Source organism: Monopterus albus, unplaced genomic scaffold (genome assembly GCF_001952655.1).
Source record: "Monopterus albus unplaced genomic scaffold, M_albus_1.0 scaffold291.1, whole genome shotgun sequence".
Classification (NCBI taxonomy): domain Eukaryota; kingdom Metazoa; phylum Chordata; class Actinopteri; order Synbranchiformes; family Synbranchidae; genus Monopterus; species Monopterus albus.
In genome coordinates, this window is record NW_018128171.1 from 138,775 (window position 1) to 156,330 (window position 17,556).

General features: G+C 43.8%; 1 protein-coding gene across 1 annotated transcript; it reads right to left on the reverse strand.

Annotated features, from left to right (window-relative positions):
* Window positions 1–4,466: 4,466 nt before the first annotated feature.
* On the reverse strand, window positions 4,467–9,436 carry LOC109973419 (Krueppel-like factor 15). Its single transcript, XM_020622979.1, has 3 exons — window positions 9,240–9,436; window positions 6,895–8,062; window positions 4,467–6,085 (listed from the first exon to the last, which is right to left on the reverse strand). Exons 2-3 carry the CDS (start codon window positions 7,995–7,997, stop codon window positions 5,917–5,919), a joined length of 1,272 nt encoding a protein of 423 aa, XP_020478635.1. The 5' UTR covers window positions 7,998–8,062; window positions 9,240–9,436; the 3' UTR covers window positions 4,467–5,916.
* Between the last annotated feature and the right edge of the window lie 8,120 nt (window positions 9,437–17,556).

Below are 17,556 nucleotides of genomic sequence, written 5' to 3' on the forward strand. Positions count from 1 at the left end.
AATTAGCATGAAGCAGGAGTCATGTTCCTAGCCAGTTCGACCTACGATGGAATCTGTGCCCCTTTTGTTTCCACTGCCCTCTGCCCAATCGCATGAGGGGGTGGGTGCTGGCAGGGCAGGTGTCCTCATGTCCCGAGTAACATACACTCACTGGTTTAGAGGTAAAGTGGGGATTTCAACAAGTGGACTGCAGACAAAGTGGAGACGACGTCACATTTCTTCAAGTTTGTGTTCTACTTGTCCAACAGCATTCAGTCTCCATCACTGGCAGATTCTGCTGCATGCATGATTAACAAGCGTCATGCTCTCTGCTCAGCAGTGTACATAGGGATCCTGGTCCCACCACTGGGATTTGCAGTAGAAAAGCAAACTGAAATGGGCCATATTAGCCCTTCAAGTTCTGCCAGACTACAGATATGGGAAGCTCCAGGTTATGGCTCATTAAGCATGTCTTTACATGGCCCTCGAAACAAACTACAAGTTAACCATGCGAGTGCACACAAGCACATCATAGGTGCACTCCAGTACTTCATTAAATAGCACTACACCTTTGTTGGGCAGGAGTGTATACTAAAGTTTATAAGAACATGTTTGCCAAAAACAACTACCTGCTGGCAAACTGTCCAGTGCCTCAGGAAGGGGAAGCAGTGCCCTGCCAAAACTGTTTACAGTGGAGGTGGGCAGTTGTTGATCTCAACTGGGGACATCGATGGACGGTGGAAGGAATACTTTGAGGAGCTCCTCAACCCCGGCGTCACATCTTCCAGTGAGGAGGCAGAGGCTGAGGGCTTAGAGGCGGACTCGTCAATTACCCAAGCTGAAGTCACCGAGGTAGTTGAGAAGCTTCTTGGTGGCAAGGTACCGGGGGTAGATGAGATACGCCCTGAGTACCTTAAGTTAAGGATGTTGTGGGGCTGTCTTGGCTGACACGCCTCTGCAACATCATGTGGCAGTTGGGGACAGTGCCTCTGGACTGGCAGACTGGGGGAAGTGTTCCAACTATAGGGGGATCACACTCATTAGCCTCCCCGGGAAAGTCTATGCCAGGGTACTGGAAAGGAGAATTCGACCAATAGTCAAACCTCGGATTCAGGAGGAACAATGTGGTTTTCGTCCTGGCCGTGGAACACTGGACCAGCTCTATACCCTCTTCAGGGTGGTGGAGGGTTCATGGGAGTTTGCCCAACCAGTCCACATGTGTTTCGTGGAACTGGAGAAGGCATTCGACCATGTCCCTCGCGGCACCCTGTGGGGGGTGCTCCGGGAGTATGGGGTCCGGGACCCTTTGCTAAGGGAGGAGCTTGGCTTGCATTGCCGACAGTAAATCAGACTTCTTTCCGGTGCAGGTTGGACTCCGGCAAGGATGCCCTTTGTCACCGGTTCTGTTCATTATTCTTATGGACAGAATTTCTAGGTGCAGCCAGGGGCTGGAGGGAATCCCGTTTGGGGACCACAGGATCTTGTCTCTGCTTTTTGCAGATGGTGTTGTCCTGTTGGCTCCATCAAACCAGGACCTTCAGTGTACACTGGGGTGGTTTGCAGCCGAGTGTGAAGCAGCTGGGATGAGAATCAGTACCTCCAAGTCTAAGGCCATGGTTCTCAGTCAGAAAAGGGTGGCTTGTTCCCTTCAGGTTGGTGGAGAGCTCCTGCCTCAAGTGGAGGAGTTCAAGTATCTTGGGGTCTTAGTTCATGAGTGAGGGAAGGATGGAACGGGAGATTGACAGGCAGATCGGTGCAGCTTCTGCAGTAATGCGGTCGATGTACAGGTCCGTTGTGGTGAAGAAGGAGCCGAGCTGTAAGGCGAAGCTCTTGATTTACTGGTCGATCTACGTTCCGACTCTCACTTATGGTCAAGCGGCCGAAATGAGCTTTCTCTGCAGGGTGGCGGGGCACTCCCTTAGAGATAGGGTGAGGAGCTCAGTCACCCGGGAGGAGCTCAGAGTAGAACCGTTGCTCCTCCACATCAAGAGGAGCCAGCTGAGGTGGCTCGGGCATTTGTTTCGAATGCCTCCTGGGCGCCTTCCTAGGGAGGTGTTCCGGGGCATGTCCCACCAGGAGGAGGCCTCGGGGAAGACCTAGGACACGCTGGAGGGACTATGTCTCTCGGCTGGGCTGGGGATTGCCTGCTGCTGCTGGAGACAAAATTGTTGAGAGTGCTAAGAGCAAACGAAATGATGCCAAAAGGCTCATAGACCTCAGGGAAACTGAAGAGCTGGATGAGAATTTTCTGAGTTTGTCTCCATGATCAGCCCCTTTCATATTACACCTAATCCCTTGATCCATTGTTAATGTAAAAATAATGTGTTCAACTTTAGGTAGAGTAAATGTACTTTCTACCATTGGTGTGAAGTCTAATTAGTACCAACTAATCATTTACTGGTAGATGTCTATACCATATAATTTCTCACATTAAGATTAAAGTATTATTTAAAATTCTGGTGGGCCTTGAAAAGGACTCCTTCACAGTATTTGTTATTGTGGTGTACAATCCCAGCTGTAACTGTAGCTTCATTTCAAATGCTGATGCTACTTGCTCTCTGTGCATAACCCTTTTCAACAAACATCCTTCAAATAACAACAAAAGATTCAGCATTTTCATTTTTTGCTTTTTATTTTTGCAAATAAGAAAATAGCATTTCTGGTATTTAAAAAAAAAAGAGCCTGTGTTTAACCTGATACAGAGACAGGACTGTGAGAGAAACAGAGCCAGACAGAGAACTGGATGATGATTAGAGGATACAGGCCTGGATGTAGGTCAGTAGAGGCAGCCTGGGGCGGCTCAGACACAAAGACAGCACTGGTTCAGACAGATAAACACGTCTGCCCGTCTGTCTGTTGTAAATAGGCTTCTACATTACTAAGTACGGTTGTGCTGAAAGCATGAAATCTGGTGTACATTTCTCAGAGACAAAGATGTGACTATGACTGCTGCATAAATGCTGGCGCACTGCTACATGCAGAAGTGCTAAACCTTTCTGTTTATCCAAAAGTACAAATGTTGTCTGCTGGTTCAACAGACCGGTAGTCTAATGAGCATCCACGTGGATCAAACAATGAATGATAATAGTGCAGTTTAACCTTCCTTTAAAACATGTTGGCATTTTATGATTCCGATATAGTTCACGGAACTGCCATAAGAGCACAAAAACTGTTTCTCACTTTCCACTAACACAAGTGCACTTGAGACCAGCAGACTTAATGGTTTGTCCCAGACCATCATTAGTCTGACATTCCACAGATTGTTCACGCTACAAACACACAACGGACCAAAAACCTCTCCAAAAACATGGCTGAATAGCTTAATGCACTGACTGAAATTCCTCTTTCATTAAAAAAACATCCATATAAAGGCTACAAGCTGTACATGTATCTTTGTCCATTATATTCAGTACACATTTCGAGTAGGCTAATACAGATGACTGAATAGATATTAGCTGCCTTTCCAGCTGTTTCAACTATTAGTTTTTCTCACTACTACAACCAAAAGAAAACAGTAAGTGCTACTCTAATTAAGAAAGAGCGGTGTTTCCCATCATTTTTGCACCACTGAGCCAAAGTATAACATACACAGTCATGGCCAAAAATATCATCATCATCATTATTATTCAGCCGACCTTTGTGGCTTACAAACTACTCAATCTACAGTCATGGGCAAATATGGACACCCCTGCATTTTTGTCAGATAATGTCTTCCAGAACATTGTTGCAATCACAAATTCTTTGGTATTCTCATGTTTATTTCTTTTGTTTGCACTTGAACAACACAAAAAGAAGAGAAAAAGCCAAATCTGATCCATTCCAAAATAACTGAAATCAATCACTTTCTGTAACCATCAGTGAGTTTCTTCCACCTTTCTACTGGAACTTGGGACCACTTTTCTTTTACCAACTGCCCCGGGTATTTGATTTGAAGGGTTTCTTCTCCCAGCTGCTGTTTGAGATCTTTCCACAGCTGCTCTATGGGATTTAGATCTGGACTCATTGCTGGCTTCAGAACTCTCCAGCTCATTGTCTGAAACCATTTCTGGTGCTTTTTATGTCTGTGTGTCAGCAGTGGGTCTCCTACCATAGTGTCCCTTGTCATTCAGATGGCGACAGATAGTGCAAGCTCACACTGATGCACCCTGGTCCTGTAGGTCAGCTTGAATTTGTAAGTTGATCGAAGTTCTTTATCCACCATTCAAACAATCCTTCATTACAATCTGTCATATATTTTTCTCTTTTGTCCACATCCAGGGAGATTAGCTACAGCTCCATGGGCTATAACCTTCTTGACAATATTGTGCACAGTGGACACAGTAACAGCCAGATCTCTGGAGATGGACTTGTAGCCCTGAGACTGTCCAGGTTTTTCCACTATTGTGGTTCTCAGATCCTCAGACAGTTCTTTGCTCTTCTTTATTTGCTCCATGCTCAGTGTGGTCCACATGACACAAAGGTTGAGTCAACTTTTCTCCATTTTAACTGGTTGCAAATGTGATTTCTATATCACCAGCACCTGTTGATTACTACAGGTGAGTTTCATTACAAATTACAGGAGCATCAAATGCTGGATTATAACTATTTCTGATTATTTTGAAAAGGTGTCAATAATTCTGTCCAGTCTGTTTTTGGATCTCTGTGTAATGGATCAGATTTGGCTTTTTCTCTGCTTTTTTTGTGTTGTTCCACTGCAAACAAAAGAAATAAACATGAGAAAGCCAAAGAATGTGATTGCAACAACTTTCTAGAAGAAGTGGTGCGTTAATCTGACAGAAATGCAGGGGTGGTAATGTTTTTGGCCATGACTGTAGATTGAGTAGTAAGCCACCTAAGTCGGCCGAACAGTGAATCTCAAGAAAATTTCAGGGAACAAAGAGCTTATAAACTGTCATGCACTGACGGTGTCACTTTCATGCTCTCACAGGGCCAGAACAGGGATTTCTGGTTTGGCAATCCCCAGTTCTGAATCACAGTTAAGTAAGAACAGTCATATGATAAGACTACAATCATGTGATACAGACAAAGGCATTGATAAAGATCAGGACATACTAGGACTGAGAAAAGGCAGGCAGCTCAAAATAGGGAAGATTTTGATTGGACAAATGCAATAAAGTCTACGTTTGGAAGTATAAACATTGGAAGTTTAGGAGTATGTCTCTACTCATCTCAGCTGTGAACAATGTCACAAAGTATAATATGACTGAATCAATGTCTCAGCATTAATATCATGAGTCCTACCATTCAATCTGGGTGTACTTCACAGAAACGGCTTCTGCTTCAACAGAATTCCACCTTACATAGATGTCTGTCACACTCCACCATGTGAATTGTGTCCGTCGTGAGCCTTATGATTAAAATGCATGGCAGAAATGTGATGCTGAAGTGTAATGTTTCACTTTAACAACACACAAAAATGTTGGGAAGCTTTATCCTTGTGGACCCTGAAGTTTGGCTTTGAGGAAGAGGGGCGAATGCATAAGTAGAAAGGACACTATATAACATAATACAATTTTACAGACACTTCCATTACTGGTTACCACCGTACTTCCAGTAGCACCTGGTAGTAGCCTGGTAACAGGAGCATTAGTGCAAGCAGTGGTGGCAATAGGGGCTGCTCTGTAATACTGCCTGCTGTTATGTGTTTTATGCATGTGTGAAAGCAAGGAAATATACTTTCAGCTGAGTTTCTTCCTGATGCAGCTGTTACTTTGGTGTAAGACAAGCTGCTCAGAAGGAACAGTGAAAGATAAACAACAGTGAGGAGAGAAAGGAAGGAAATGGGGGAAACAGCAGCCAGCTTTCAAGACTGAATGTTCTGTTCGTCAAGCACCAACAGCCCTGAGGGGGACCCCCGCCCCCACCCCCCATATCAGAGCCAGGCTAGACAGGGTGGGTGGATTGGTGCGGGGCAAGGTTTAGGCCAGTTTAAGTGTGTCACACAGTGGCTCTGATAATCCTGCTGGGCCTGGAGGTGCGATGGACCTTTGTGTGTTTGGATAAGTGGTCACTGCGGGCAAACTTCTTCTCGCACAGTGAGCACTCGTACGGTTTGATGCCAGAGTGAGAGCGGCGGTGACGAGACAGCTCGTCAGATCGGGAGAACCTGGTGACACAAGAGCACACAGGTGGAGTAAGGAACATTATTTCAAAGGGAGTTAAGAGAATGCACCCATTCATCACATGGTAAGAACACAGGTACCAAACTGTCAATGTCCCCTGCATGAGCTGAGTCCGCTGTGCAAGGGTGCAGCTTGAAGTTCTAGGCTGACTAAAAGGAAACGGCTCTGGGCTCCTGGATTATTCAAATTAAATTCTAATTTACAAAAAAATATTTCATAAATATAACAACTTCCTTGGCTAACGTAATTTAGCTAATTCAGTATGTGTTAGCTATGTTAGCCATTTCTTTACTTGCAAATTTGGCTATTTCTGCTCTCTCTATTGTTATCATTCACAAGAACTACTCCCCAGCAAAGTCATAGACTACTTATGGTTCTAACTACTGCCCTGAGTAGTGACTTTTTGGAACTAGCAAAGAAGGCTCATCTGGCAAGCTCTTGAACCTTTTCCACTTTTAGTACAACTCAGTGCAACATCATTCATCAAGTCTCTGGGTTGGCCAAAAAAAACAAAACATGTACATTCCTGTTAGATTACCATCATTAAAAAAAAAAAAAAAAGAGGATGAGATTATTGTTGCACTGAGTATGATAAACCACTGTGCAATGTTGTGGTATCTAATAATGGAAACTGGATTTCCTTGATTGTGTCACATCATTTCACAACATCATGAAAGAACACCTCCAACCAGTGCAGCCTCTTGCATCAATCAGTGGGAAAATCTCCCAGAAACTTGGTGCATTCCTGTAATCGTGATCTTAAACTTGGTACAGTACCCATCAAGCCACATACCTCCAGCCACACTCAGGCCAGCTGCACGTGTAGGGTTTCTCTCCTGTATGACACCGGAAGTGAGCTTTCAGATGGCTACTCTTGGTGTACATCTTCCCACAGCCTGGGTGGGAGCACTTATGCACCCTCTCTGTAGGCGGCAATCTGGTCACCCGATGGGGCACGGCCTTCAACAAGCTGTCGTCCTGGGCCCCAACCTCAGTCACACCTGCAATCTCTACAGTCCTCATTGTGATGGGCAGAGGGGCTATCTTCACATACTTCTGGTCAGCTGATTTGATATCGCCGCTGGTTATTGATAACAAGGTGGTGGGGGTGGAGGGTACCTGGGGGGCCAATAAGGTGAGATTTTGTCCTGTGGCACCCTGGATCCCCATTACCAGATGAGTGAGCCAAATTCCATTTTGGGCCCCATGAGAAGAGCCTGCTGATGTCTGAGGGTGGGCCAGAGGGAGGGGCTGGAGCTGGAGAACTAGCGGAGTGCCCAGGAGCATCGGGGAGGTTAAGGTGGATGGTGAGGGTGTTACTTCGGCACCTGGACTGGGGCCGGTATGCTCATTCTGAGGGGTGTTTGGGCTGGAAGTACAATGGGAGGCACTAGTCCCCATGTCACTGCCAGTCTCTGAGGCTGGGGGCACAGTCGAAGATGGAGAGTCAGCAGAGCTGCATGGTAGAGGGGACACCTCCTCTTTTGGGGCCACGAACCCCTCTTTGACCACTTCCATCTTTTCTCTCAAAAACTCCTCTATATCTTCCAGGGTTGGGGAGAATGGGGATGAGGGAGGCAAAGAGAATTCTGGCAGCTTAGGCTCCTGACTCTCAGGTTCATCTTCTCCTGTTGCTCCCAGAAAAATATGCAGACACGCCCCGTTGTCTTCATCATCTTCTTCCTCATCTTCCTCCTCTCCAGGGCTGCAGCTGTGCATGGCTCCCAACTCCTCAGCCTCTGGGCTGTCACAGGAGGCTGGACTGCCCACCTCACAGCGTGTTCCATCTGCCAGGCCAAGGGAGAACAGACTGCTGCTGCTGCTACTGCTGCTGCTGCTGCTGTCCCTGAACAGATCATTTTCCAGACTCCGTGTTCTGCTGCTGAGAGACACCATTGATCCAGGCCAAACACAGAAGAGAGGATGTCAAGGAATCTCTGTCCAAGAGAAATTACAAAAACCTGCAAAAATGATATTTAGACAGGCTTGTATTACCCAGCAGAAAGACAAAGTACATGAAGAGAAAATGACCTTAAACTTTAAAGGTATGCACCAACATATTTAAGAGGTCAGTTTATCCCACAGGCAAATTCTTAGAGACTGTTTTTACAGGCTGTTTTATTCCAGCTTAATTTTGACATATTGTCTTTTATTACTTGCCAGATGGGCAACAGACACTTTACCACTTTATCTGGAATCATGCTCCATGTTGGCCCAATAAAGCAAAAGAAGCTCCGTCTTATATGTTGACATAGAGCCCCAGTACAAGACACCACTACAAAATTAGGTAATAATGTAATACCAGACTTAATTTGGCAGTTTAGTGGTGTATGGTATATAAGAACTTTGTAATTAAGCAGTTTCCAAAACCAACTGGGACACTGTGAAGCTGGAGCTTCTGAGGCTTCTAGTTGGAGCCCTAGGGCACTACCGGTGATCCAGCTTCACCCAGACTTGCAGGTGAATGCATCATTCTGACATTGGATATCCCATCTATGTATGAAAGATGTTGCTGTCAAACACAAGGCCCACATGAAGAGGGAGCCTCCCACTATGTATTCCTTATGAAACCTTTAAAATAGATGTTCAATTTTCAGCATGTGACTAGTACCATTGTTTGAGCATAAAACAAGTTAACAGCAGCAGAGCATTTAATTAGCTGGGACCCCAGGGATTTTTACTGAGGTCCCTAGCAGGTCCGCAGTCCCCACATTTGAAACCAGAGTCCAAACAGACACGGCGCACAGTTGTTAAAAAATATCGCCATTGGCATGTATCTGGGTTGTCTGCTGTTGCTGTGTCAGACCGCCATGCACGCACATGTTGCAGCAAGGCCGCATACTTTACACAGGGCATGACCACGACGCTGGGTAAACACGGCCCGCACCGACGCACCCACAGTCATTAGGAGAGCAAAACTCACTCTGGGCAAACAATGGCCCTGTGATAGCGCACAAAACAGCGCTCTGACTACATTAACACCCGAGGAGCAGTCGACAACTCGATAAATTGGCCAGGAGACAAATTCACAGGAATCCACGAGTCTCAAGTTCGGCTGGGTCAAAATGTTCTATTTAGACTCCTCCGTGTCACCGGATGAGCCGCGCAGGAGAATCCCAGACATCTGGCTCGACATACCGTGTGTAGTTCGGAGGAGACTCGCTGGGAAAAGCAGCGCCGTCGATTGGTCTCTCTATTTTCGTGCTTTATTTTTCCTTCCGTCGCGTTAATTTCAAAACACACTCACATCCCGTCCTTGCCACGGGTCCATGTTGGCATTCCGCTTCCCAGCGTCACGTGACAGCATGGCTGCACAACTCGGAGGTACGGGTCCTGTTCCGCCTTTCTGATTGGCCGAGGTCAGCGGAGGCTCGCCCTAAAAGAAGCGCTCTGATTGGCTACCACTCGATAAATTCCGACTGCCATGTGTTGATGGAGGGATCTCTATGACGGGGTTTAATGGTATACAGTGTGTCTTATTAATGCTGTATACTGGGGGCGGTGACGAAAATAAAGGAAACACCTGTTAGTGTAACTGACAATCTAAACAGGTCTACCAGAAACGCTTCAGTGCTCCTGCGTCTGTGAGAAGAAAAAGGAAGACATCTTATCTAACAGTAATGCTGTAAGGTTAATACTTGAGGTGTGCAGTCGCGGACATTTAACAATCATCTGCGACTGCTTTGCTCGCACGCACCCCCTTCCCCCACGCCATCCTGGTACTTGAGTCTAGCACTACCTTCTGAGAGGTGCTGAATCAAAGCGGGCTCACTTTAGTGGAAACAAACGCAGAACCACTTGGTAGGATCCTGTAATTGGAAAACCCCTTTACAGACTGGTGGTCTGTCTAGGGTGTACCCCGCCTATCGCCCAAGATTGGCTGGTAACTTCCTCAAAGGGATCTTCCATATGCAAAATTGCAAAGACAAAACACCAGATATTGTTCAGTTCACACTAGGCAGTGCTTCTCTGTGAAATGCAACACCTCAACACCTTGTTCTTCTTAACAGAGTCATTCAACACAAATTGTATAATCAGTGGTGTTCATTGACAGCAAACTGTTCCAGAAATATGCTAGACAATATGAAAGACGCACAGTACGTTACCCAGTGTGAGGCTTCATCTTCATTTTCTCAAGTTCTTTGTTCATCAAGTACAAAACTATCAGCATAATCAGTTTTACTTCAGCAGGCTGTGTTTTTGATAGTCACTGTGCCAGTGAAAGCACAACATACGTCATTCTTGGGTTTTTGTTATCAGAAATACATCAGCCCACATAATGAGGTGCCTTTAAGTTTATGCTATATTTAAATCTCCTTAACCAACTCATCCCTGCAACTCCCTTTACTTGGAAATGGCAAGTTATTATTGCAGTTTTGCTGAGCATCTACATCTCTGTAATAGATCTTCAGTGCTCTTGGGCCTAGGGAAATAAACGAGCCCTCGTGCCTTGTTCTGCAACAATTAGGTTAATTAAATTTACAGATTACTGATTTAGGTGAGAATTTGCATCATATAAGCATATCAACTGGAAAAAAAACAATTTAAAAACCAGAGACATAGTGAAAGAAGCTGTGCAGGAGTTTAAGTATTTGGGGTCAACAGTCCAGTGTGATGGGGAGTGTAGGCAAGAGATGAAGAGGCGAGTGCAGGCAGGTTGGAGTGGGTGGAGAAAGGTGTCAGGAGTGTTGTATGACAGAAGAGTGGCAGCAAGAATCAAATGAAAGGTGTACAAGACAGTAGTGAGACCAGCTATGCTGTATGGGTTAGAGACTGTAGCAGTGAGGAAAAGACAAGAGGCAGAGATGAAGATGTTGAGGTTCTGTTTAGGAGTGACCATGATTAGGGATGAACACATCAGAGGGACAGCACAGGTCAGTCGTTTCGGGGACAAGGTCAGACAGGCCAGATTGAGATGGTTTGGACATGTGCAGAGGAGGGATAGTGGTTATATTGGTAGAAGGATGTTGGAGATGGAGCTGCCAGGCAAGAGGTCAAGAGGAAGGCCAAAGAGGAGATATATGGATGTGCTAAAAGAGGACATGAAGTTAATTGGTGTGAGAGTAGAGGATGCGCCGTTTCCCTGGACCCCCAGGGCATATAGCCCACCGGGTTCCATCGAAGGGAGAGGAGAGTGGATCGGCCATCTGGGCTTTTAATTAAAAAAAAATGTCCTGGGCTTCAGCTGGGCTCAGGCAGGTCCCCAAGGGCTGGGACTCAGGAGCAAGGGAGTACGCCCCTACCCTGAGTGTAGTGTCCCCGGGAGAATCGTCCGACCAATAGGTCTCAGACAAGGCCTCCTCTCTAAGCTCCCTTACCTGGAGCAGCATGCCCTCGATTACTGGGAGGTGTGCCAGATGGGGCCGGAGGCGGATCATCGCCTCCATGCGAGCACATATCTGTATGCGCTCACCAGAATCCTGAAGATCATAAAACTGGTAGCAGAAACTGTTTAAGTTCGTCCACAACACCATCACCTCATCTCTCTCGCTGGCTGAGTCCATTTTGGCCAGATTGTACTGTCAGAAACGGCGTGTGATGCTGCCGAAAAGTGTTTAGTGGACTCAATTAAAAGACCAGACGAGGAAGTGTTGAACAAAACCGTCTCTTTAATAAGAGAGCTAAAACTAAACAAAACCATACGAGACAAGGTGAAACACAAAACTCACGGTCGGTATCAGTCCCAGGTCAGAGCCAGCAAACACATACATCCAGGGCAATCCAAAGTTAGTTGTCCAAAAGGGAAAGTCCGATAATCATACACCGTGGCAGTCCGTAATAAGTGGGCGAGGCAGAATAGAATAGTAAGAGGTAACAGTCCGGGATCAGAAACACAAAATACCAAAAACCAAAGAAAATGCTGGAAAGTCAGAGCTGGGGTCTAGAACAATCTGGCAGCGTCCTGGTGGGAGGACACTGCCTAAATAGAGGTGCAAACAATAACGAAACAGGTGAAACCAATGTGAGTGATGAAGAACGTAAAAAGACCGAAACTAAGGTGAAACAAAAACAGGAAGTACCGTCAAAATAAAAGCCGGACAGGAAGCAGCGGAACCGAATCATGACAAAGAGGAGATATATGGATGTGCTAAAAGAGGACATGAAGTTAATTGGGGTGAGAGTAGAGGATGCCGAGGATAGACTTAGGTGGAAACAAATGATTCGCTGTGGCGACCCCTAACGGGAACAGCCGAAAGAAGAAGAAAGCATAGTGAAAGAAGTTATTTGCACTGAGTGTACTGTAGAGCAAAAGCTGCTGGTAACTGTGGCCAGAAAAATGGTAGCCTTTACCTTAAGTTGAGCAGTTTAAAATTAATACATAAACATGTAATACGTGGTTTATAACCAGGGGTGTATTGCTATTTAATGAAGTACTGGAGTGCACGCATATGTTAAGTTGCATTTGGTTTCAAGGGCCATGTAAACACTTTTCCTATGGTGGCAACTGTAATTGCCCACACAATCAAATATTAGACTGACTTTATTCTCTGGTGTGGCAGAATTAGCCATTTATCACAGGGTGAATGTTATAGCTGCAAATCATCTTATTAATAGGGTGTAATTAGCCAAACCTAGAGTTTGGCCATCCTGTGTCCTGTTTGTGTCATGTAGACTTACAGCTGATTACTCACTGGTACACAAGTAAAACAGCCTGTTTAAATCCCAGCATACAGGTCAGTCGTTTCGGGGACAAGGTCAGACAGGCCAGATTGAGAGCCCATGCCATGCTTTTCCCTGTTTTTTGACTTATCTGCAATGTTACAATGGTGAATAATCATCTTAGACGTGACCTAAAGATCAAACAATGAGGTGTAAGTATGTTCTAGTATTTCTATGCAGAAGTAACTGGGTTTATACATGTCTTGCAAAGTCTCGCTCGTGAGACTTTGTTTTTTAACAAAATAAAGTATTACATGATAGTTTGAGGATTTCCTTGAATGGTCATGAAATCCAAGCCATTATGCATTCATGTGAGCTTGCCTGACATCCACCAGGGCCTAAGGTTACTGCATGTCTGGGAATGTTCCTGTACAGGGTCTTGCTGTTTTACCTGAGCAGGTCTAACCTACAAGCAGCTGGCCAGTGAAGCACCTAGGGTTGGTGAATGATCAGCTCAGCAATGGTGGATTCCCCCAGAGCACAGTACCTGTTTGTTTTGCCTGCTTGAGGTCATTGTGTCTGCAGCATGTGATGTGTTGCAGGTTAACGACCGGATTATTGAGCCATGATGTTATTGTGGGCGCTACACTACCTGCTTGCCTGTAACGCAAGAAAATTGTGGGGGAAGCCGCAGCGATCAACGGCTGAATTCACTGACCTTGGAGCTACTTGAAAGGGAATGAAGTAACCAAGATTAAAAATTGAATGGCTAGAAATGAGCGTGCCATGGGCTCTTTAACATCATAGTATGTTATAAATCCTTTATTAAAATATATACTGCTTATATATGGAGACCTAAAGTGTTACCAAGACAATAAGATACAAGTGTTGGTGGTAGTGACAGTACACTGAGTACAAAATGTGTTACTGATGCTAATGTTAGTGAAAGATAATTTATTGTTTTACACATTAAGATCAACTTTAAAAATACATTTTGAGACAAGCCCCTTCTGTAAAAACTCCAAGATTCAGTAAGGCCCTTCAGACCACTTCAGTTTATATAATTATCAGTTAATAAAGTTACAGTATTACAAACAGAGGGAATGTAGCAGTTTTCCATTTTGATAATCCAGCCAAAGTGAAACTGTCTCTTGAGTCTTAACTGTTAAAGTTTAGGTTAGTGAGGATGCTGCAGCTGTTTTTTCAGTCTGTCTAACAACATCAGGCTTCCCATAAGCTCAAATCAGTAATTGTTCAGTAAACCAACTGAGTAGTAAATCAAGAATCTTTATTGTCATTATGCATAGCACAACGAAATTTTTTCCAGCAGCTCTTGGCTTAAAAACACATTATTTATATAACACAAATTCTATAAGTCAATATAAAAGTATGAACAAATAAAGAAGGATGTATGGGACCTAATCAAGTCAGCAGCATAGCAATTGCATTTGAGACTTATCACAACGTTTCTGCGTTGTATCAACATAGCACACAAATTCTTTTTCCTTCTCAATTTTGAGCCCTTGGTTAATAGAACCTAGCTTTTCAAGTGGAACAGATCACATCTGAAATATCCCTTTGTAAGGCCTTCACATACTCAGACCTGCTTGCCAGTGACAAAAGGACAAACAGTGATGTGGTAATTGTAGTTGGGGCAAATGTCAGGATGAGAGTACAGAGCGGAACACACCTTCATTATGTTGCCTAGAAGTCACATGCGGTGTCATCATCTTCACCAAGCGTCGTCCTGCCAGAGGAAGCTAACAGAGGACTTGCCTGCAGATTCTGGCAGGATGTGCTGTGTTTGTCACTCGTAGATAGGCTCATATTGGTAGTATACATATAAGATAGATACTCTATAAACATTTGCTGCAGGCAGTATTATCTCTACTGGAACAACAGGGCAGCTATAGAAACAGACAGAATGAACATTAGTTCATTGCCCGTTTGATTTGTACCATTTAAAAGGTAACAGTTTGAAGTAATAGTTCATATATATATATATTGATGGTGTCACATTATAAATGATAAAAATATAAATATCTTTAAGAGTAAGACATTTGAATACATCAGACAATCTCTTCAGAAATATCTGACCATTATAAAACTGCAGTGGAGCATTTAAACTTGTGGAGAAAGTAGCAGCAGCCACAGAACATTAGCACTGAATTCTAGCCGATGAAACGTGACAGCTGTATTTCTGAAACACTCACGTTCTAGTGTGAAAATGATCCCTTTAAACATGAAAACATCTACCACTTGAACATACTTTTTTGCTAAAATCTTAAATTCATATCAAAATCTTTTCATTTGGTAAACCTTCTCCATCAGACATGTTAGAGGTAATAAATCTTTACCACATTAATTTGGGAACATCGGTATTGAGTATTGAGGTATTGGCCCAAAACAAACAACACCCTTGTGTGTATCTCTGTTATTTGCACAGCCAGATGATACAAAGTACAAAGGTTCCTTTTAAAAGATTTTCATTGTTTTGATGTCTTTTTAATCTTTATTTATTCAGGGTAGATCCACTAAGAGGTCACCTCTCTTCTGCAGGGACACCCTGTTCACAGTCACATATTAACACCTGGTAGCAGCCCAGTACAACCACAAACTGACCTGTGGCCACTGAGTGGCTGGGGATAAGGGTGTTATTCAAGGGCGTCTCACCTGTCCCACCCAAATTTAATCTGGCTGGTCTAAAGATTGAACTGACGACCCTCCGCTCACTTCTCTAACCTTTAGGCCACCATTGTCCCAACAATGTGCTGCAGGTTTGTTTGTTGTGGTGCAAAGGGGCCCCCTGGTGGTTCAGTAGAGCTACACATATCAGACTCCAAATAGAGACACTTTACATCAAAAAGAAATAGGAAATGATTAAAATTACTGTTATTACATTTTATTTATTTATTTGGAATTATATGCAGTCATGTCTCAAACTATTCTATACATTAAAAATCCCATCTGAGCCGTAACTCAAGAACATTTTTACTCTAAATACATACAAGATGTCTTGGGAAGGGAGAGCATTTTCCCAGAGGATCTCAGTGCTAATATTATTAAAAGCTATATTAATGACGTGTTACTCACAGGATATTACATGGATGCATGCTATACACTGTATGACACAGACTAGTCATATCACTCCTGTGTTGTGAAAAGGCAATCATTTTTGAAATCTTTACTTTAATAAGAAGACAGTTTTGAGCAACACGCTCAAAACACAAGTATTGCTAGACTTTTTGTTTTCCTCTTTTATTTTTCTTGTCTGTGCACCTCGACAGTGGAGTGAAGTTGTGCCAGAACTTACTGCTGTATCTCTTGTATCTACATAAAATATTATAATCACAATATTTATTTATTCATTAGCAGGTCAAATCAGTCAGACTGCTGCACAGCCTGTACGCTGCCCGCCATCACTTTTGTGTGCTGCTGTCATATGACGGCTCACATTAAAGAGTGGAAATGGGATGATCTTCTTTAGGAGTGTGTGCACCATGCAGGCCTACAGCTGATCACTCATGGGTACACAGATAAAATAGTCAGTTTAAATTGTGGCATTGCTTAAGTTTATATATAAAATTTGTTTCTGCTGCTGATCGTTGTGTCTGATGTTTGTCCCTGCTGTCCCCATTCAGATTACACCATAGTTTGTCTTTCTGGATGATCTCAGTTTTATTCTGTCACTTGAAAAAAGATGTATATTCAACACTGAACTGTGTTGCTGTGAACCATCCACATTATCAGTATGTGATTGGACAAAACATAAAAACACTCGTGGGTGCCAATTCTGCATCAGAGCATGTACTGTTTGAGTTGGCAATGTGAATCAATCACCACACCTTAAAGCTGCTTTAACTAAGATTTAGCTAAGATTTAGCACTAATTCGGGTGAATCAAATAAAAGATTGCCTAGAAGTGTTGTCTCCCTGCTATGCTAACCCCGTTCCAACTAACTGCAACATTAGTGTTTTATTGTCCAACCAGTGCATCTTCCTGGATTAGCAAATGAAGTCATTTTGCTCAGTTTACTCATTTTTTCTCGGTTTTGGTCTAGGCCACCTGGTTTGTTTATGTCAGACATAACACAGCAGTCCATGTAGCATTTTAATGAGAAGTTGTTAAAGTTTATGCCACCAACACAACCAAAAGTGTGAAGAAGAGTTTGTTCAGGTAGAAAAGCATAACATGAAATTTCTCATTTCACATACAACTCATGGCCATGTGTGTCAGGTATGTGACTTTGAAAGCAAAGCGATAGTGGCCGTAACATTAGTACTGTACCAACATTACTGGGGAAAAACCTTCCTCACTATAATTTGCTTGTGTTACTGCAGATACATCTGTTACAAATAACGTCAGACATACATATGCATATCAGTAAAATATAGACCTTTATTTGACATTGTGTCACCGCAATGCCATTGAAAACCACAGCCTCTGTATTCTGTATACATTAGTTCTGGAGCTTGTTATTACTGCTGAGCTGCCTGACTGCCACAACTGTCTCTGGCTGTCGTGACCACATGTAACCTAGTTTCACAGACAGGGCAGGAGGGGCAAGGAGGAGCAGAGCGAGACGATACTGCTTGAGTTTGTTTTGACTCTCACTTTGGCCTTAATGGTTGGAAATGTGAGGGAGAGGTTAGTTAATGCAGCTTTAAATTTTAATTTCACAGCTTAGACTATTCCATTTTGTTTTTACTGGTTTTGTTGCAATGTGCTTTGATGATGATTGGATCTTGAAGCACTCACAAAAATGTAGTGTTATGATTTTTTTCCTCTCTTGAAGAAAAAAGTGGCAGAGCGTTGATCCAGTGTGCTCCATCAGGACTACAACTCTGGAAAGGAC

Bases quoted from the DNA above. Each gene is read 5' to 3' on its own strand.
- LOC109973419 (XM_020622979.1), bottom strand. From the start codon at position 7,997: ATGGTGTCTCTCAGCAGCAGAACACGGAGTCTGGAAAATGATCTGTTC. The intron at 6,086-6,894 runs GTATGTGGCTTG...TTGTGTCACCAG, and splicing joins TGGCCTGAGTGTGGCTGGAG to GTTCTCCCGATCTGACGAGC.